The 19911-nt window shown below is 52.2% G+C and overlaps 2 protein-coding genes across 2 annotated transcripts; both read right to left on the reverse strand.

Annotated features, from left to right (window-relative positions):
• Positions 1-214: 214 nt before the first annotated feature.
• Positions 215-7143, reverse strand: LOC121158024 (cocaine esterase-like). The gene is made up of 12 exons (XM_040982576.1): positions 7068-7143; positions 5546-5750; positions 4594-4732; positions 3859-3992; positions 3519-3777; positions 3019-3117; positions 2623-2763; positions 2435-2515; positions 2092-2236; positions 1537-1674; positions 985-1057; positions 215-559 (listed from the first exon to the last, which is right to left on the reverse strand). The coding sequence occupies exons 1-12, from the start codon at positions 7141-7143 to the stop codon at positions 373-375; spliced, it is 1677 nt and encodes a 558-aa protein (XP_040838510.1). The 3' UTR covers positions 215-372.
• Positions 7144-8652: 1509 nt separating this feature from the next.
• LOC121158023 (cocaine esterase-like) lies at positions 8653-17504 on the reverse strand. Its single transcript, XM_040982575.1, has 12 exons — positions 17429-17504; positions 14193-14397; positions 13203-13341; positions 12490-12623; positions 12151-12409; positions 11655-11753; positions 11290-11427; positions 11035-11115; positions 10684-10828; positions 10127-10264; positions 9450-9522; positions 8653-9024 (listed from the first exon to the last, which is right to left on the reverse strand). The coding sequence occupies exons 1-12, from the start codon at positions 17502-17504 to the stop codon at positions 8838-8840; spliced, it is 1674 nt and encodes a 557-aa protein (XP_040838509.1). The 3' UTR covers positions 8653-8837.
• Positions 17505-19911: the final 2407 nt, after the last annotated feature.

The following is a 19911-nucleotide window of genomic DNA, read 5'->3' on the forward strand; positions in this document are numbered from 1 at the left end:
GAGCTCACACGGTATGCTGGGAGGAGGTGAAGGGCTTCTGACACTCAGGGTTAAACAACAACCCCCAAACAAGCTACCAACTATTTCCCAGGGCTTGGGGCTAAGAGATAGAAGAAACAGAGTAGAGTGAGGAAGAGGTGAGGCAAGCAGAAAGGACCCAGTGTCAGTGGGTGATGAGGAAGGTGGACATCTGTAGGCAATGATGGGCACAGTTTCATGGGGGTTGGTGAGTGCATTTAGCACAGGACACTCAGGGCAGGCTGGGCAGGTGGCCCAGGCAACAGGTCCTCCACAAGGGTTTGGTGGGGGCAGGCTGGGCAGGTGAGTGATGGCCGTGGCTGGGGTCAGGGTCACCCATCTAGACACAGGCAGCTACAGCTCCACGTGCTTCTGCTCAGCCCACATCAGCTCTTGCATCTTCTTGGGCAGGGTCTGGGCCCAGAAGTGGCGCCTGTGGGCCTTCAGGGCCTGGCCCACTGCAGGCTGCACCTTCAGCTGCAGGTACTGCTCCTCTTGGTCCAAGACGGGCCAATGCAGCAGGCCCTCGCCATTGGGGTTCCTGCAGATGAGAGGTCAGGGAGGGGATGGTGGGACCTCTGAGGCCTTAACGAGGAGACCTGAGTGCCCTAAAAACAGCTAAGCTTACCATGCAGGTAAAGAGAGGTGAGGGATGGTTTGGAGGTGCAAGAGAGCTGCAACCCCCCTCTGATGTCAACTCCAAATCAGGACCTGACCACCAGGATTGTGGTGTCCCTCTCTCCCAAGGGAAGACTTTGAGAATAACAGTTCTTAGCCAAAACCAGAACACAGGGTGGGGATAGATGGAGAGAATGCCTGTGGTCCCCAGTAACCCTGTGTGTGCCAGTGAATCATGCTACTGGGGAGGGCACTGTCACATGACTAAGGACACTTGGCTGTTGCTAAAGTCTTCACAGGCAAGGTTCCCCTCACCCTGGGGAGATGGGGTAGAGTGGAGTGTCTCACCCGGTGCGAGCAAAGTTGGCCCAGTACTTCATCATCCTCCTGCTCAGCAGCTCCTCCTCCTCAGTGAGAGTCACTGCAGCGGGGAAGGACACAGGGTCAGCTCAGGCAGATGCAGGCCTGCTGTCCCACCGTGATCACACTTGCCAGCTCAGGCCCATAACCCCACCATGACCACACATGCCAGCCTAGGCCCACTGCCCACCATGACTACACGCATCAGCTCAGTGGGGCTTCACACTTGGTTTCTAGCTTGCAGCTTGCTTTCTCCTGAGTACACATTCCTGGTTTTTCCTTTTCCTATCTAAACCTGGTGTCAGGTTCACCTGCCACTGGCCTCTTACTGGCCCAGTAGATTTCAGCCTTCTAATGGACAGATACAGTGGCCAGGCAGAGGAGCACCCACAGTGCGGTTCTGGCTCAGCCCTGGGAGCTATGAGACTTGGAGTGCTTGATCCCGTCTGAACCTCAGCACTGTCATCCAAACACTGGGCACAGTGCACCCTCAGAAACATCAAGTGCTGCATCCTCATACTGCAAGGGAGGAAGCCTCACCTTTTGTGCCAGAGAAAGTGGATCTGAAGAGAAAGGGAAGCTCATCGCCATGGTCAGCCCTCACATGGTGTGGCCGGAAGTCCTTCATGAAACTGGGTGAATGCTGGAACTCATAGAAGTAGACGGGGGCGTGGGAACCTGGGTAACAAGTGCACAGGGTGACAAGTGGAGGCCCCTTCCACAAGTTTCCTACACTACCCAAGAGGAAAGCAGAGTGATGCCCACTGGTGTGACCCGGGGAGTGCTGATGGGGTCCCAGGTGAGAACAACAGTGGCAAAGGCCTGGGTTAGGTCTTGGTCGTGCACTTTGCAGCTGGGAGGTATTGACACAGTGGAGATAACTCAGTCCTGCTCCCACCCTGTCTCTTTTCCTGTCTGCTGTTTGAAATGTTCATCTCCTAAACTAGCAGGAGAGTGAACTGAGACAAAGGATATGTCTACCTGGTGACAAGAAACCCAGCCATCTGTAGCTAGGAGCCTTGACAGGACACACCTCAGACCCAAAGGTGTGGGCAGAGCCCTGGCCAATGAGACCTTAGTCATGGGTGAACTCACGCTGAAAATGGGCGACATGGAGTGCTGGCATCACGTAGAGGGCATCAGCCATCATCTCCTGGAACTGAGCCATGAGGGTCTTTGGGTCCTCATTGTCACCAAGGTATTCGTCCACCAACTGTTGCCCTATCCTTGGAGGCAGCATCTGGCCCAAGGGATAGGGACACAGTCAGGGCCACTTGCTGCCAGGGAAAGAGGCAGCTGAGAAAGGTCTAGAATAAAGACAGGGAATGGGACAATGCAGCAGTATTGGGGCCAGCTCATTCCCAGGCACACACTGTCAGCTGTGTATCAGCTCTGGGAGTTCCCGTGGGATTTGCAGGAGAGATCCCCAGGGCCTCACCCATTGCTCAGATGTATGATGTATTAGAGCCTCCATGGCCTCTCTGTGGATTTCATTCCTAGTGTCTCTGGCAGAGAACAACTGCGGATTAAGCAGTGAGTCTCAGGTTAGGGGTGGAAGACAGGAAGCTCTGACACTATGAGGCCTGACGATGAATCAGGCTCCTGGGGAACCTGGCCTGGACTCACCTTGGGGAGGATCCAGCCGTACTCATCATTGTTGACACCAATGATGCTGGGGACCGGTTGGAAGTCCGCAGAGGCCAGCAGCTCATAGGGGTGTCTGGGCAGGAAGACGCCATCAACAACCCCAGAGATAGTCATGAAGGTCTGGGGTATCCAGGGCCAGAGAAAAGGTTCAGACATTTTCATGCCCTTGAGGTTCTACCCTAACCCAGGCTTATCCCAGGGGGTTCTCAAGCAAACTCCCAACCCGTGAGCATCCTATGTCTGCCTTATAGGACTGTGTCACCTAACCCATCAAGGGCTGGGAGGGCAGGAAGAGGTGGGCATGAGCTGATAGTCTAAGGACTGTGAAGGGCTGTAGAACCTATCACTCCTTTGTCACAGTGAATGGGTTCCCACCTTGGTCATCTCCAGCATCTCCTCTTCACTCTTGGCCCGCAAGCAGCCCACCAGGGTCTCAGAGTCCACCTGGCCACAGCCAGACAGGTTGGCCACCACCTGGGAAAGGAGCACATGGGAGACCCATGCAGGAGAGAAAGGAGGGTGTCGGAGGCCCAGAAGGAGGCAGGAGCAGAGTTTTGTGGATGCATAGCTGTGGCCTGGATGCACACTAGTCTTCCCTCTCTGACATGGAGAATCTCAGCCCCAGTGAGCTATGCCTGCTTAGCTGGCTACAGACAAGGTGGACTCGGAGTGCCACTTTTCAGGGCCCAGAACTGTGTCAGATTCTCCTGAGGCACAGACACGTGGGTTGTGTCCCCTGAGCCCATCAGCCATCTCAAGTGGGCAATGCTGAGTCACCTGATGGTGCATGCATCAGTACAAAAGAGACAGTAGCAGAGGCCCTGCGAAGGAAGCTGGCAGCTACAGGTCAAGGCTGCACAGTGGAGAACACTTACCTTGGAGATTGGCACAGATGAGCTGGCGATGAGGCCAGGCCTCACGGCTACCCCACTCTCCATGATGGCTCCATGGAAGAGCCCTTGCGACATGGGTGATAGCACATGCGAGGACACACTCCTTCCCCCTGCAGACTCGCCAAATATGGTGACCCGGTCAGGGTTGCCTCCAAAGTGGGCAATGTTTTTCTGCACCCAGCGCAGTGCGGCCACTTGGTCCAGGTAGCCCCAGTTGCCACTGGCATGCTGGTCTCCAGTGCTGAGAAGTGTCAGTGACAGGGATGACAACGCTATTTCAGGGCTGCTCCTTCCTCAGTGCCCGGCCCAGGCCCAGGCTTACCTGAAGAATCCCAGGATGCCCAGGCGGTACTGGATGGTGACCACCACTACATCCTCAAAGGCTGCCAGAGTGGAGCCATCATATGCAGAAGCCATGCCTACAACCAATGCACCTCCATGGATCCATACCATTACCTAGAAAATCAAAAGTGATACCATGAGTCTACTTTCAGCCTGAACCCACTAGGCTACCACCTCCCTAACCCATGCTTTACTCCTAGGTGAGACTTCAGGAACCCGGGCACAAGCCTGGGACCCAGTTATAACCAGGCAGCCTAGGCCTGTCTTTTGGGGTCCCTCCCATGCCATGATCAGTGTTTGGTTCTATCAACAGAGGCACCCACTGTTGGGTGGCAACTAACTAAAGTGCTGTCTCTGATCATTAACATGGATGCTCAACAGAGTGGCCTCCCTTTCCATGGGCTGTCTATTGTGACAGGTGCAGCCCTTCATCAGTTGTTGTAGCTCTGTAACAGGAGGGTGCTGCAGGTGTCCTCAGCCCACTAGGGAACATGCATTTTGACCTCTCACAGCGACCAGGTTCCTGAGAACCCATGCCCAGTGCTCATTTGCCCAACCCGGGAACACAGGCACTTTCTGGACCCATCAGGGAGTGGTCTCCCACCAGGATCCACAGAACGGGAGGACAACGTTACCGCATTCCTCCCCAACCTCCAGTCGCTAGTGGAGGGGACTGTGTCCTCCCACCCCCAGCTGCCCCTTGCCTCCCACTCACAGGCAGCTTGGAGTCCTCATAGGCATGGGAAGGCACATAGATGTTAAGGTACAGGCAGTCCTCAGACATGGGGATGGATAGCAGGGACATTGTCATATTCAGAGCATCATCACCCATTATTGCAAGGTTCTGTGGACACCTAGGACCAGGCAAGGCAGATATTAGTGCAGAATCCATACAGGGACACAAGTCAGATTTGATCTTGATCCTTACTGTCCCTTCCCATTGCACCTCTGCTAAATCATTTGCCTGACCTAATGTCCCTTCCAATCCAGATGTAAGTGTAAGACTCAGAGGAAACTGGTTTGACACCAACTTCCAGGGACCCTCCAGGCAGTTGGGAACTGAGATAGCATACCTGACTCTCAGAGTCTGTGTGGGAAGTCTGGTTTGCAGGTGCTGACCTCAGTGCTGACTCTCTGCAAAGTCAGGCCCGGAACATGGGGTGTTCCATGCTTGGTGTGTAGATGCCTGTCCCTTCCCCAGGGAAGACAATGGGAAGGCCCATGTCCTGGATTCTAATCACTCCTGCATAGCCCCCAGCTATGATACGCACTTGTCCCTTGACCATTGTCCTTGACTGTGGGTTAGCTCATTGCTGTGCCAACCTCCACTGGTGCCCATCTCTGGGACTGGCAGTACCTGGAGGCAGCAACCTGGGGAGCTTACCCTGGCTGCACAGAAATGTGGCAGAACTCAACCTGGGTGCTGGGTCTCTATAGGCCTCCATATTCAGTACCTGGAGCTAAAGGCTTCAGAGTCCCAAGTCCTGAGCCAAGAGCCTGACAAGAATCTGACAAGCCAACTAGAAATGCTCAGGTGGGAGTCCACAGCACACTAGGGCTGTCAGCTGTCAGCTGTGGATGGAAGGCCAGCCGAGACTAGCTCAACACTCGAAGGTTTCCACATTAACCTCAGACCTGATGCTCCCCGGCACCCTGGAAGAGCTCACATGGCTGGATAGGAGGTGCCATCCCTCACTCCACTCCAAGCTTCAGCAGGTTCAGGAGGTGCAAAACGCAGTGGCCCCAGAGGTGGCTTGGCAAAGGGAATGCCCAGGAAGGTGTGGACGCCCATGTCGGTGCCTTTTACATGGACCAGGCTTCCTTGCACCTGCCCAGAATGTGTGGTCCTGATGGGGCTTGTGGAGTCCTGGCCTGTGGGCAGAGAGATACGATCAGGAAGGGCTGCCCCTCCAGCTGCCCCAACACTGCTGCTGTGGCTGCCTAGCTGCCATCTTTAGCTCAGCCTTATCCAGGACATGGCCGGATGCACACACACTCACTTTACAGAATCCTGGGTGGGCCTTGGAATGTGGATATTTCATCATAACAGTGCCAAGAATGTGATTTTGTATTGTTTTCAGGGTGTTGAAGTGAGGTTCTCTGATGTGTGTTGATTTGGGTCCTGGCTGTTCCACTCTTATCCAAGTCAATGCTAATGTGTCTAGGAAAGTAGGGGGATTGGCCCAAGTCCTTGGTCCCCTGAACCCACATGGGAGTCCAGAGAAAACTCTTGGCTCCAGATTGATTCAGCTCCTGCCCTTGTGGCCACTTGGAGACTGAACCACAAGTGGAAGATTTCTTTTCCTGTCTCTCCTCTTTCTTTAAATCTGCCTTTCAATAAGAATATAAACAATTTTTTTAAAGATTTATTTTATTTTATTATTAGAAAGGCAGCCATACAGGGAGAAGGAGATATAGAAAGAAAGATCTTCCTTCTACTGGTTCACTCACTGCAGCTGCCAGAGCAAAGCTGATCCAAATCGAAGAGCCCAGAGCTTCCTCTGCATCTCCCATATTGGTTGCAGGGTCCCAAGCCCATGGACCATCCTCCACTGCTTTGCCAGGCCACAAGCAGGGAGCTGGATGGGAAGTGGAGCAGCCAGGACATGGACTGGAGCCAATATGGGATTCCTGCAGATGCAAGGCAAGGATTCAGCTACTAGACCATCGTACAGGGCCATATAAACAATTTTTTAAAAAGCCTTTGATCCCAGGACAAGTGCATGGGCTAGAGGACCCTGTGGCCCCTCAACCAGTTGCAGCCCGATGCTCCCTGTGCTCCCAGGGCCAGTGACTTTGCCCAGGGCCCACAGAGGTGCTGCAAACGTCTGGCCAAGAGCAGCCACTAAGAATCAACATGCAGTGAGAGAAGCTCTAACTGCTTACTCACAGAGCCACTGGCACTCAGAATCAGCCACACACACACAGACAGGTGAGATATGTAGCCTAGCCCCTCCTCCACAAGATGCCCCCAAACAGGCCGTGCTGTTGGCCTCCCAACCTCTCTGTTTGTGCTTCCAGGCAGCCACCACCTCTCACAGTGTCTGAGGCACATAGCCTCCAGTACTCTCACCACCACCTCCCTCACCCCCACCAGCTCCCACTGCCTCCCAGATGCCAGTCCTCCAGCCTACAGGACTCTAAGTGCAAATCTGACCCTGGTTCGTGTGGCCAGTTAGGACGCCTCACCCTCGCCTGGGACGAGGAGCAGCAGGAGCCCGCAAGCCATGGTGCCGAGCTGCAAACACAGTCCGTGTGGTCCCATGGTCCGTGTCAGGTCCATGTGTATGCTGCTGCTGTGTGCCCCAGAGGCTGCCCGGGTGCCCTGGAGGTGGAGCCAGTCCTTGCCCAGGCTGGAGTTTGACCTGGGCAGGGAACAGGCAGGTCGGTTGCCAGGACGCAGAATGGGGATTGAGAAGGATATCCAAATGGACCAGCAGAGGTAAAGTGCAGACTCAGAGACCAGTAGGTGCAGACATGGCCTCCTTCCTTCAGTCTCAGTTACTGCTTAGTTAGCCCTAATAATTATAGAAATGAAAGAAATCAAATGCTCCAACTAAAGAGAAGAAATATGGAAAGAACTGCTATGTTCACATGACATAGTCTTGTATGTAGAAAGACCATAAGAATCCGCTGGAAAGAACTCTCATTAGAAATTACACACGAAGTTATAAGAACTCTAAGAACACATCTTTAAGACATTAATGTGACTTTAAAGAGGGCAAGTGGTCTAAATAGATCACTCTCAAAGAAATGCTATACAAACAGTGCAAAGATTAAAAGAAAAATTCAACATCATTAATTATCAGAGAAATACAAATCAAACTCACACAGAGAAATGGTCTCGCCCACTCAGGATGGTTACCCTAAGCATTCCAAAATGATCAACTGTGGTGACAATGAACTCTTCTCCAGGAGTCGGTGGATTCCTGTAGCATCCATATGTCATGGATCTACATTTACCATGTGATCCACACTCCTGGTACTGGGCAGCATCAAAGGGAAGTACAAAGAGGACGTCATGGAGAAACCTGTGCTGCAGTGTTTATTCTGGAACCACCGGCTGTAGGTGGGCTCATTCACCAATGAATATGGAAGGGGTTCTGGCATAGACACACCATGGAGTGTTATTCACTTATCAAAATGAAATTCTCTCATTGTGGCATCGTGGTTACATGCAAGACTTCATGTTGAGTGAAAGAAGTCAGCCACAGGGGAAAAAACAGCACATTCACACTCATTTTACATATTTTTAAAATATTCGATTTTTTTAAATCATTTTTAAAATTTATGTGAAAGGGAGAATCACAAAAAGAGGGAGAGAGAGATGTTCCATGTCCTGATTCACTCCAGAGTGGCCACAACAGCCATGGCTGTGCCAGTTTGAAGCCAGGAACGCACATGAATGCAGGGGCCCAAGCTCTTTGGCCAACCTCTGTTAGTTTCCCAGGTGTATTAGCAGGGAGCTGGATCAGAAGTGGAGCAACTGTGACTCAAAACAGTGCCCACATTGGATGCTAGCATCAGACACAATGGCTCAGCTCATTACACTATAGTGTTGGGCCTGCATTCGCTTTTAGAAGAAAATCAAGTTGATACCATAGCAGTAAGAGAATAATAGTGGTCACTAAGGGTAAGAAAGTAGGTGGAGGAAGACTATGTAGTGGTCAGATAACTGCTGGAAAAATACAGACACAATGGTTCTGGTGTTCTAAACCATAGCAGGTTACCTCCGCTGGCCCTTTATTAAGAAAGCTAACAAACAATAGTTCAGAGGGACTTAGAGAAGTATTTATTGTCCTGATTTGACTTTGGTATGTGGTGCGCATGTTTACCCAGTGGTGGGGTTCCCAGCACATTTCTGCTGAACAGGATAGGAGGATGAGTGGGCAGCCACATGAATGAAGAACCGTGAGTGGGTGCTGGCCTGTGTGTCCATCATGTAGCTCCGTGTGATGACTACAACTCTGTGTGCTTCTGCTCAGCCCCCATCAGCTCCTGCTTCCTCTGGGGCAGGGTCTGTGCCCAGAATGAGCGTCTGTGGGCCTTCAGGGCCTGGCCCACTGTGGGCTGCGTGCTCAGCTGCAGATACTTCTCCTCCTGGTCCAGGACAGGCCAATGTGGCAGGCCCTCGCCATTGGGGTTCCTGCAGAAGAGAGGTCATGAAGGAGGGATCATGGGACCTCTGAGGCCTTAAGCCCTGAGTGCCCTGACTAGGGCCAGGTCAGGCTGCCATATAGGTCAGGAAATGTGGGGGATAGTGTGCAGCTGCAGGAGAACTGACCTTCACTGGTATCAGCTCCACATAGGGACCTGCCAACCCAGGCTATGGTGCCCCTCACTTCCAAGGGAAGACACTGAGAATGATAGCTCATGGCCAAGTCCAGGAGATAAAGTAGGGGGTAGATGGGGAGAGTGTCCCTGGTTCTCAGGAACCCTGTGTGTGCCAAGGGAGCCTACCACTGGGGAGGGCACTGTCACATAACTAAGGACACTTGGCTGCTCCTGAGGTTCCCACAGGAGAGGGTCCCCTCGCCGTGGAGGACATAAGGATGTGGTGGGGTGTCTCACCCAGTTCGAGCAAAGTTGGCCCAGTACTTCATCATCCTCCTGCTCAGCAGCTCTTCCTCTTCAGTGAGAGTCACTGCAGCAGGGAAGGATACAGGGTCAACTAAGGCCAGCATAGGCCCGCTGTCCCACCGTGATCACAATTGCCAGCCCAGGCGCGCTGTCCCACCATGACCACACTTGTCAGCCCAGGCCTACTGCCCCAATTTCACCACATTCACCAGCCCAGTCCTGCTGCCCCACCGTGACCACACTCACCAGCTCAGATCCGCTTCTCACCATGACCACACTCACAGGCCAATGGAGCTTGATCTTTGTCCGTCAGCCTGATACTTGCCTTCACCTGAGCACAAGTACTTTGCTTTTCCTTTGTCAACCTTGCTATCCAAATCTGATGAAGGCCACCTGGCACTCTTATTTTACTGGCCCAGGAGGTCTCACTTTTCTGACCTTGAGGCCAGCTCTGCACCAGGACAGACACTAAATGTGGACGAACAGACAAAGCAGTATGGAACCCTGACCTGGAATCACACACTGTGATCCTGCTTCAGCCCTGAGAACCATGAGACTTGGGTGCTTGATGTCATCAGAACTCAGCCCTGTCATTTGTGCAGTGGGCACAGAGCCCCAGCAGAAGAGCCAAATGTTACATCCAAATCTTGGGAAAGAAGATGGCTCACCTTTTCCCCCAAAGAAAAAGGATCTGAAGAGAAAGGCAATTTCATCGCCATGGTTGGCTTTCACGTGGGACGGCCGGAAGTCCTTCATGAAACTGGGTGGCTGCTGGAACTCATAGAAGTAGACAGGGGCGTGGGAACCTGGATGACAGGTGCACAGGGTAACAGGTGGAGGCCCCATCCCTGAGTTCACACACTACCCAGGAAGACAGCAGAGTGATGACACTTGGTCTAACTTGAGCAGAGCTGGTGGAGTCCCAGGGAATAAGGGTCCTGGCAAGGGCCTGGTTGGGTCTTGGTCTTGGACTTTCTGGCTGGGAGGTCTTGACACAATGTAGCTGCCTCACCCTTGTTCCCACCCTATCTCCTGTTCTGTCCCCTGGTGGAGAAGTCCATCTCCTAAACTAGCAGGTAGGTGGACTGAGATAAAGGACATGAGTGCCTGCAGCCAAGTGACCCAGCCATATGTGGGTGGGTGCCTGGATAAGGAAGATTCCCCAGAGACCCAATACTGTAGTTGGAACCCCGACCTTTCATGCCATAGCCAAGGGTGAACTCACGCTGAAAATGTGCCACGTGGAGCGCTGGCATCACAAATAGCACATCAGCCATCATCTCCTGGAATTGAGCCATGAGGGTCTTGGGGTCCTCGTTGTCCCCCAGATACTCATCCACCATCGGCTCCACTATGTCAACAGGCAGCATCTAGCCCGAGGGACAGGAACTGAGTTAAGGGATGTAGACTGCCAGGGAGGGTAGCAACTTAAAAAGGTCCTGGATAAAAATGGGGAATGGGGCAAAGGAGCAGGCTCTGGGATATCCCATTCCAAGAACACACACACTGCCAGCTGTGTTTTGGTTCTGAGTTCCCACGGGGCAAGAAGCTCTTGATTGGGATCCTGGGGCCTCACCCATAGCTTAGAAGTCTGATGTATTAATGTCTCCATCGCTGCTCTGTCAATTTCCTTCTGGGAGTCTCCCAAAGCAGTGATCTGAGAGGTGAGCAGAGGGTATTGTGTTGGAGGTGGTTGTCCTTCTGGGAGTCTCCCAAAGCAGTGATCTGAGAGGTGAGTAGAGGGTGTTGTATTGGGGGTGGTTGCCTCAAAGCTCTGATGCCCTGAGGGTTGCCCATGAGACAGGCTCGTGGATACTCAGCCTGGACTCACCTTGGGGATCCAGCCATACTCATCATTGTTGACACCAATGATGCTGGGAACAGGTTGGAATTCAGCAGAGGTCAGCAGCTCATAGGGATGTCTGTGCAGGAAGATGCCATCCACCACCGCAGATATAATCATGAAGGCCTGGGGCACCCAGGGGTGTGGGAAAAGCTTTGTGGTATAGACTGTTTCATGAGAGTTTCTCCCATACATGGCTCATCCCCCATCCCCTTGCAGGTGTCCACACTTGCCTTACGTTATGACCACCCTAGCATGGGCAGATAGCAAGGCATGGACATGAGATGGTAGTCTAGGGACTTTGAAGGGCCTTGTAACTCATCACCCCTTTGTATCAGTGAACGGAGTCCCACCTTGGTCATCTCCAGCATCTCCTCTTCACTCTTGGCCCGCAAGCAGCCCACCAGGGTCTCAGAGTCCACCTGGCCACAGCCAGACAGGTTGGCCACCACCTGGGAAGGGAGCACATGGGAGACCCATGCAGGAGAGAAAGGAGGGTGTTGGAGGCCCAGAAAGAAGCAGAAGCAGAGTTTTGTGGATGCACAACTGTGGCCTGGATGCACACTAGTCTTCCCTCTCTGACTTGAAGCATCTCAGCCTGTGAGCTGACCTGTTTGGCTACAGACCAGGTGGACCTCAGAGGGCCACTTTTCAGGGCTCAGAACTGTGTCAGATTCTCCTGAGGCACAGACACGTGGGTTGTGACCCCTGAGCCCATCAGCCATCCCGTGGGTGGGCAGTGCCAAGGCACCTGTTGAACCATGTGTGCCAAATAAGACATTGCAGCAGACGCTGCCAGAGGGAAAATGGCCTCTATGGGCCAAAGCTACACCATTAGGGGACACTCACCATGGAGACTGGCTCAGATGAGTTGGTGATGAGGCCAGGCATCACGGCCACACCACTCTGCATGATGGCTCCATGGAAGAGCCCTTGCGACATGGGCGACAGCACATGTGAAGACACGCTTGTTCCCCCTGCAGACTCGCCAAATATGGTGACCCGGTCAGGGTTGCCTCCAAAGCTGGCAATGTTTTTCTGCACCCAGCGCAGTGCGGCCACTTGGTCCAGGTAGCCCCAGTTGCCACTGGCATGCTGGTCTCCAGTGCTGGGAAGAAGCAGGGACAGGGATGGCCAAGTTGTGTCAGGGCCCTCCTCCCTCAGTGCTTGGCCCAGGCCCAGGCTCACCTGAAGAATCCCAGGATGCCGAGGCGGTACTGGATGGTGACCACCACCACGTCCTCAAAGGCTGCCAGAGTGGAGCCATCGAACACGGAAGCCATGCCTACAGCCAGTGCTCCCCCATGAATCCACACCATCACCTGGGAATGTCAGGGTTAATGCCAGGATGCTCCTTCCAGCCTGAGCCTCACTAGACCACAACTCCCTAACCCATGCTTTGGTGCAGTCAGAACCTGGCCATGAGCCAGAGACCCAGGTATAGCTGGGCAGCCCAGGCCTGCTGTCTTTCAGTCCTACACTATGTTCAATGCTTGGCTCTTTCAGCCCCATAGCCTGCTGTTGGGTGGAAAGGAAAGCAATGTCTTTTTGATCAATCACATGATGCTATCAAAAAGGCCCCCCTTCCCGTAAGATGGGTGTATTGTGATATTCAAGCATAGCCTCAGTCAGCTGTGTGTCTCATAGACATGAGGTGTTATCTGTGTCTCAGACCACCTGGCCCCACACATTCTGACCTCTCACAGCAAATAGGCCTCTGGGACCTCGTGTCCCGTCCTCAGCTGCCTACCTCGGGAAAAGGCACTTCCTAGACCCCATAAGGAAGTGGCCTCCCACCAGAATCCAGAGCACTGGAGGACACGATCACCTTCTCCATTCCCATCCTCCAGCAGTGGGCCAGATGTCTTCTCACCCCCAGCTGCCTATGGCCTCCCACTTACAGGCAGTTTGGAGCCCTCACGGGCATGGACAGGTGCATAGATGTTGAGGTACAGGCAGTCCTCGGACATGGGGATGGACAGCAGGGTCAATGTCGTATTCAGAGCATCATCATCCATTATTGCAAGGTTCTGTGGACACCTGGGACCAGCCAAGGCAGGTATTAGTGCAGGATCCACGTGGTGACCCAAGACAGAGCCTGGGCCCAAACTTGTCCCTGGCCCTCTCTGTCTCCTCCCTCTTTACCTTGTTCACTCATTTGCCTATGCTAATGTCCCTTCTGACCCAGATACTGCTGGGAGACTGTGGGAAAACTGTGATGGCACTAACTTCCAAGGATCCTCCAGGCAGGTGGGGGCTGAGTCAGCACACCTGACTCTCAGAGTCTTTGTGATAAGTATGACCTTCAGGTGCTGACCTCAGTACCATGTCTCTCTGCACAGTCAGGCCCATGGAGGCCTCCCACACATGTGCTGGGTGCATGAATGTCTCTCCTTTCCCTAGGGAAGGCAGTGGGACGGCCCATATCCTGGGATCCTCATCACACTTGCACAGCCTCCAGCTGTGATACACATATCTTCCTTGGTGAATCTTTGGGCTCTTTGGCTCAGTGCTGTGCCCAGCCTCCACTGGTGCTCATCTTGGGACCTGCAGGATCTGCTGATGGAGCAGGAACCAACCTGGGGAGGTCATCCAGGACAGTGTCCCTGGCAGCACAGGAATGTGGCAGAAGTTATATTTGGAAGCTAAGTCTATGCCTCCATCTTCAGCACCTGGAGCTAAAGGTCTCAGAGTCCTAAGTCTTGAGCCAAGAGCCTGGCAGGAGCCTGACAAGACCCAATGGAAGTGTTCACATGGGTGTCCATAGCACACTAGGGCTGTCGGCTGTCAGCTGAGGATGGAAGGTCAGCCAGGCCTGGCCTAGCACGCATAGGCTCCCAAACACACCCCAGACCTGTTGCTACCCTGGGTGGGCCCCTGGGAGAGCTCACATGGCTGGGTAGGAGGTGCCATCCCTCACTCCACTCCAAGCTTCGGCAGGTTCAGGAGGTGCAAAGCGCAGTGGTCCCAGAGGTGGCTTGGCAAAGGGAATGCCCAGAAAGGTGTGGACACCCACATCGGTGCCTTTCACATGAACCAGGCTTCCTCGCACCTGCCCGGAATGTGTGGTCCTGATGGGGCTTGTGGAGTCCTGGCCTGTGAGCAGAGAGATACAATCACATAGAGATGCCCTACCAGCTGCCCCTTAACACTGCTGGTACAGTCACCTCTTTGCTATTCTCATTTCAGCCTTATCCAGGACCTGGATATACACACACTCACTTCACAGAATCCTGGGTGTTCCTTCCCGATTCCATCCTAATGAAATGATGAAAGAGCCCATTTGTAGTAACCAAAAGCCCATGTGGACTTTCGCAGCTGTGGCCGGGGTTGCACTGAGTGGGCGAGAACTGAGATGGATGCCTCTGGGAATGCCAAGCAAGCCCAGGACATAGGAGCAGTGTGGACACTTGTATGAGGCCCTGGGAACCAAAATGGCCTTTGGGGAGGAAATCCCAACCTGGAAGCGATAGGAGGCCACAGTGCTGGACACTTTTCCCCACTCACGGTTTCCTCTCACTACCCTGTTTTTGACCTCAGAAATCACAGATTCATCTAACTTCCCATACCAGAAATAGGATAATACACAAAGTCTGGACTCTGTGTTTACAGGCTGCTTTCTGGTCCTTTTCCCCGCCCCAGTGTACCAATAGTTGTCATCACATTGGCATTCTATAAGGTGACTTGTGAGGCATCTGGGCAAACCTGATACCAGCTTGCATAAAGAATTTTAGCATCCTCAGCTTTCTGGGACTTGTGCTCCGGGACTCAGTGCCTGCTATGGAGACTGCAGGATGACCAGCATGTTGATGACCTCTCAGAGACAACCACTCTTTGAAAAATTAGAGACTTAATATTTGTTGGCTGGGTGAAGAAGATAAGAATTTTTCCTTCCCATTTCCCCTTCACTTTGGCTCAGTGAGGGAGCTGTAATATATACACAGAAGCAGAAGCTGGGGGTTCAGCTTTAGTTAATATCCTTTGGACTTTTTCCACCTGAGTTGTTAGTATGCAGATTTCATCCTAAATTTTGTGCCCCTGTGTTCATATTGACACACATACACACAAACATTACATCCTTTGTCACACAGAATGGATTGCTTGTGTTGAGCAATTAACTATTTCTTCTTATTTTTGAAGATTTATTTGTCCATTTGATAGGCAGAATTAAAGAAAGAGGGACAGACACACACACACACACAGAGGAGAGAATAAGAGCGAAAGACTCTTTTCATTTCTTGATTCAAATGACTACAACAGCTATCGCTGGTCAGAGTGAAGTGAGGAACCGTAAACTGCATCTGGGTGTCCCACATGGGTTGAAACGGTCTGAGCGCTTGACCGTCTTGTGCTGTTTTCATGGGTGTGTAAGAAGGAATAGGACAGGAAGTGGAGCAACTGGGACTCAAACATGCACATGGAATGCTGGCCCCACAAGGGAGCTTAACCCTCTGCACTTTAACACTGATCCCTCCGTTGCTTCTTTAAAGATTAAGAATTTTCGGAAAAAAAAAATAAAAAAAATTCACATGCTCATCATATTGGGTCAAGGATGTGATTTTTAATGGTTTTTAGTGGAGTGAAACTTTGATCCTCTAGGAAGCACTTGGCCCTTCTTATGAATTTGGGAAACTCTGTGCCCACACCAAGAAACAACTGTAGTCTTTCTGAACATGGAACCAACATGAAATACCATTAGAGTCCTGGAGACAGGGCTGTGGCCCAGCAGGTTAACTGTAGCCTGTGACGCCAACATCCCACATCCGGGCACCCATGGCAGTCCCAGCTCACTGCTTCTGATCCAGCTCCCTGCTAATGTACCTGGGAAGACAGCAGAGGACAGCCTGAGTGCTTGGGCCCATGTAACTCATGTGGAGTTCCTGATTCCTGGTTTCCACATGGCCCACCTCCACTTGCCATGGCCTTTTGGGGAGTGAGCCAGCCCCTGGAAGATCTCCTTCTTTCTCTACTCTCCCACTTCCATGGATCTGTCTTTCAGGTAAGTAAGCCCTGAAAGAAATGGATACACCAATGACTAACAGAGCATCTGGAAAAGTAGTTCTTCATCCAGAAAGGTCTGGGTCACCTTGGAGAGTGGCGGAAAGGCCAGGTAAGGGTAGAATTTCAGTGAAGGGGATGAGGGCAGGTGAGTAAGAGGACAGGGTGAGTGTGGATCTCCTTTGGCAGATTAGATTGGGAAAGGGTGGGGAGAAGGACTTTGACCTAGAGCATCAAGGATCAAAACACACCCAGGCCTTTTGTCCGCATAGCCTGAGCTTCTGATAAGAGACCCAAGAACCCTGGTCAGACACGGGGCACTGCCAGCTTTGCCTGTGGGGGAGGTAGCAGCATGGTATTGTAGGCTAAGCTTCTGTCTGTGGTGCCAACATCTTATATAGTTTGAGTCCTGGCTATTCCAATTCCTATTTAGGTTGATGCTATTATTCCAAGGACAGCAAAAGCTGGTGGCCCAAGTCCTTGTTCCCCAGAACCCACATGGAGTCCAGAGAAAGCTCCTGGCTCCAGATCAGCTCAGTTCCTGCCTTTGTGGCCATTGGGGAATGAAACCCAGGAAGGAAGAATTTCTCTCTTTCACTCTTCTCTTTCTCCAAATTTGCTTTTCAATAAGAATATAAACAATTAAAGAGGAAAAATAGCCATTTATTTTTGCATGGGCTAGAGGTCTTTGTGGTCCTTCAGACCAGTTGCAGCCCTAGGCTGCCTGAACTGCCAGGACCAGTGACCTTGCCTTGGGACCCTCATAGGCAGCTGGGGGCCTCTGTCCAAGAGCAGTGCCTGAGAGTCAACCCCCAGAGGGAGAAGCCCTAATCACATGTTCACAGCACCTGTAGACAGCACCTAGGGCAGCACCCAAATTAGGCACAAACACAGGCAGAAAATGCTCCTAACCCGTCCTCCACAAGCTGTCCTTTTGACTGTCCTCCTGTTGGTTTTGCTTCTCAGTGGCTCAGGTCCCTGGCAGCCATGATTCTCTCAGCCTCTGGGTGCATCAAGGGCATGGGGAAAGTGCCCATTCACCCCCTCCCTCTGTACCACACCAGTCCTGGTTTGGCGCTCTAACTATCAATCTGACCCAGGTCCTTGCGGTCGCCCGCGGGATTCTCACCCTGACTCGGAACAAGGAGCAGCAGGAGACCGCAGACCACGGTGCCAAGCTGCACGCACAGCCTGTGAGTTCCCATGGTCGCAGGCAGGTCCATCTGTGTGTTACCCTGTGTGCCCCAGAGGCTGCCCCACTTGCTGGGGGCAGAACAGTGTGTCACCCAGCCTGGAGTTTGACCTCTGCAGGAAGTGGGTGGGGTGACCATTGTGGGGCAGGGATTGGGATTCAAGATGAACTCCATTGACTCAGCAGAGAGCAGCTGCGGAGGACACCAAAGCCAACAAATGTGCTCATGGCCTCCCCACTTCTGTCCCTAACCCTGCTTGTTCCATGAGACCCTCCCCTCAGTCCTGGAGCCACTGAGCTCACTGTCCTCACAGAGAGGAGGGAGCAAAGGGCTGGATTTGGAGAGCCAGGAGGCCTTCTCAGTGGAGGGATGAGAATCCCCAGAGATGGCAATATGGGATGATCCCTGGGTGTATGGGGTTGAACCCCAACATGTGTGATTGTCCCTGAGCACTCAGAGCTCCTCCCTGGCTCAGGACTCAGTTTGCTTGTCCCTGCTAATTCACAGTCCCTCCTGACTCAGTATGCCTTTTTCTTTTCTTTTCTTTTTAAAAATTTACTTAGGAATCTGAGAAGGAGAGTCCCCAGATACCTGCAGTGATTAGGTCTGTGCCAGGACAAGACCAGGAGCTGGAACTCAGTCCACAGGCCATGGATCTGCATCTACCATGTGATCCACACTCCTGGCACTGGGCAGCATCCAAAAGAAACCTGCACTGCAGTGTTTATTCTGGAACCATCAACAGTAGGCAGGCTCCCTGATTGATGAATATGGAAGGGGTTCTGACATAGACACACCATGGAGTGTTATTCATCCATCAAGATGAAATTCTCTCAACTGTGGAAACATAGTTACAAGAGGACTTCACGTTGAATGAAAGAAGTCAGCCTCAGAAAGACAAACAGCACATTTACACTCATTTTACATATTTTTAAAGATCGGTTAATTTACATGAAAGACAGAGTCACAAAAAGAGGGAAAGAGATGTGTGTCTGTTGTTCCATATGTTGATTCACCCCAGAGTGGCCACAAAAGTCATGGCTGTGCCGGTTCAAAGCCAGGAGCCCGTGTGAATGCAGAGTCCCAAGCTCTTTTGCCAACCTCTGCTACTTTCCCAGATGCATTGGCAAGAATCTGGATCAGAGGTGAAGCAGGACTCGAACCAGTGTCTATGTTCAATGCTGGTTTCACAGACACTGGCTTAACTCACTGCACCACAGTGCTGGTCCTGCACTCACTTTAGAATTTAACAAAGGCAATGTAGCTACAGCTATAAATAGCTATAAATAGAACAGCAGTGATCTAACAAGGTAAGAAAAGTAGGTGGGGACATGGCAGGTAGATAACTTTTGCAAAAATACATATAAGCAAAAATGGTTTTAGTATTCTAGGCTCTGGAGGGTGCCTAATGTCAATCCTTTATTAATTTATCTTAGAACAGCTAGCTGGCAAGAATTCAGAGGGGGCTAAGAGAGATGTTAGTTGTCCAGATATGACCTTGGGACAGGGCACACATGTTTACAGGGTGGTAGGTCCCCATCTCTGTTGAATGGAAGGACAGAATGACGTGTGGGTGGCCACATGGATGAACAATCCAGTCACAGCTGCTCTGTGAGTATGAGTGGGTCCTGGCCTGTGAGTCTGTCATACAGCACCACGCGCTCCTCCTGCTCAGCCCCCATCAGCTCCTGGATCTTTTAGGACAGATACCTGGTCCAGATCTGACACCCATGGGCAGAAAGACGATCAGGAGAGGTGCAAGCACCTCTCCAGGAAATACTTTGTCACGTGAAGTGATACAACCAGCAGCTAGATTTCCTATTGGGAGTATACAACGCTGTACAGTCGACTTCATAAAGGTGTGACTGGTGCCTCCCTCCTCCTGATCTCATAAGCTGAAATCTCAGGCACTATCTCCGACAGGTCTCAGAAATGGGGGTTATTTTAAGCTGTGTCTCCCTGCTTTTGTCATTCTAAAAGATGGGAAGGGATATGTTGAATCTGTGTCTTTGTTTTCCCTCAATAAGACCTTGCGTGAACCTGGGGAGAATGTACTCTTTTTTTTTTTTTAAAGATTTATTTTTATTATTTTTTTATTGGAAAGGCGGATACACAGAGAGGATACACAGAGAGGAGAGACAGAGAGGAAGATCTTCCATCCGATGATTCACTCCCCAAGTGAGCGCAACGGACGATGCTATACCGGTCCGAAGCTAGCAGACTCTTCCGGGTCTCCCACGCGGGTGCAGGGTCCCAAGGCTCCGGGCCGTCCTCGACTGCCTTCCCGGGCCACAGGCAGGGAGCTGGAAGGGAAGCGGGGCCGCCGGGATAGAACCGGCGCCCATAAGGGATCCCGGGCATGCAAGGCGAGGACCTTAACCACTTGCGCCACCGCGCGGGGCCCGAGAATGTACTCTTG

This window comes from Ochotona curzoniae, unplaced genomic scaffold, assembly GCF_017591425.1.
Source record: "Ochotona curzoniae isolate NIBS_2020 unplaced genomic scaffold, NIBS_Ocur_1.0 contig_3622, whole genome shotgun sequence".
Classification (NCBI taxonomy): domain Eukaryota; kingdom Metazoa; phylum Chordata; class Mammalia; order Lagomorpha; family Ochotonidae; genus Ochotona; species Ochotona curzoniae.

Bases quoted from the DNA above. Each gene is read 5' to 3' on its own strand.
- LOC121158024 (XM_040982576.1), bottom strand. From the start codon at position 7,143: ATGGGACCACACGGACTGTGTTTGCAGCTCGGCACCATGGCTTGCGGG. The intron at 4,733-5,545 runs GTGAGCTCTTCC...GCCTGGTCCTAG, and splicing joins GGCACCTCCTATCCAGCCAT to GTGTCCACAGAACCTTGCAA. The intron at 1,675-2,091 runs GTGAGTTCACCC...CTTGTTACCCAG, and splicing joins CCATGTCGCCCATTTTCAGC to GTTCCCACGCCCCCGTCTAC.
- LOC121158023 (XM_040982575.1), bottom strand. From the start codon at position 17,504: ATGGGAACTCACAGGCTGTGCGTGCAGCTTGGCACCGTGGTCTGCGGT. The intron at 11,116-11,289 runs GTGAGTCCAGGC...CTCACCTCTCAG, and splicing joins AGTATGGCTGGATCCCCAAG to ATCACTGCTTTGGGAGACTC. The intron at 9,025-9,449 runs GTGAGACACCCC...TCTCTTCTGCAG, and splicing joins GCCAACTTTGCTCGAACTGG to GAACCCCAATGGCGAGGGCC.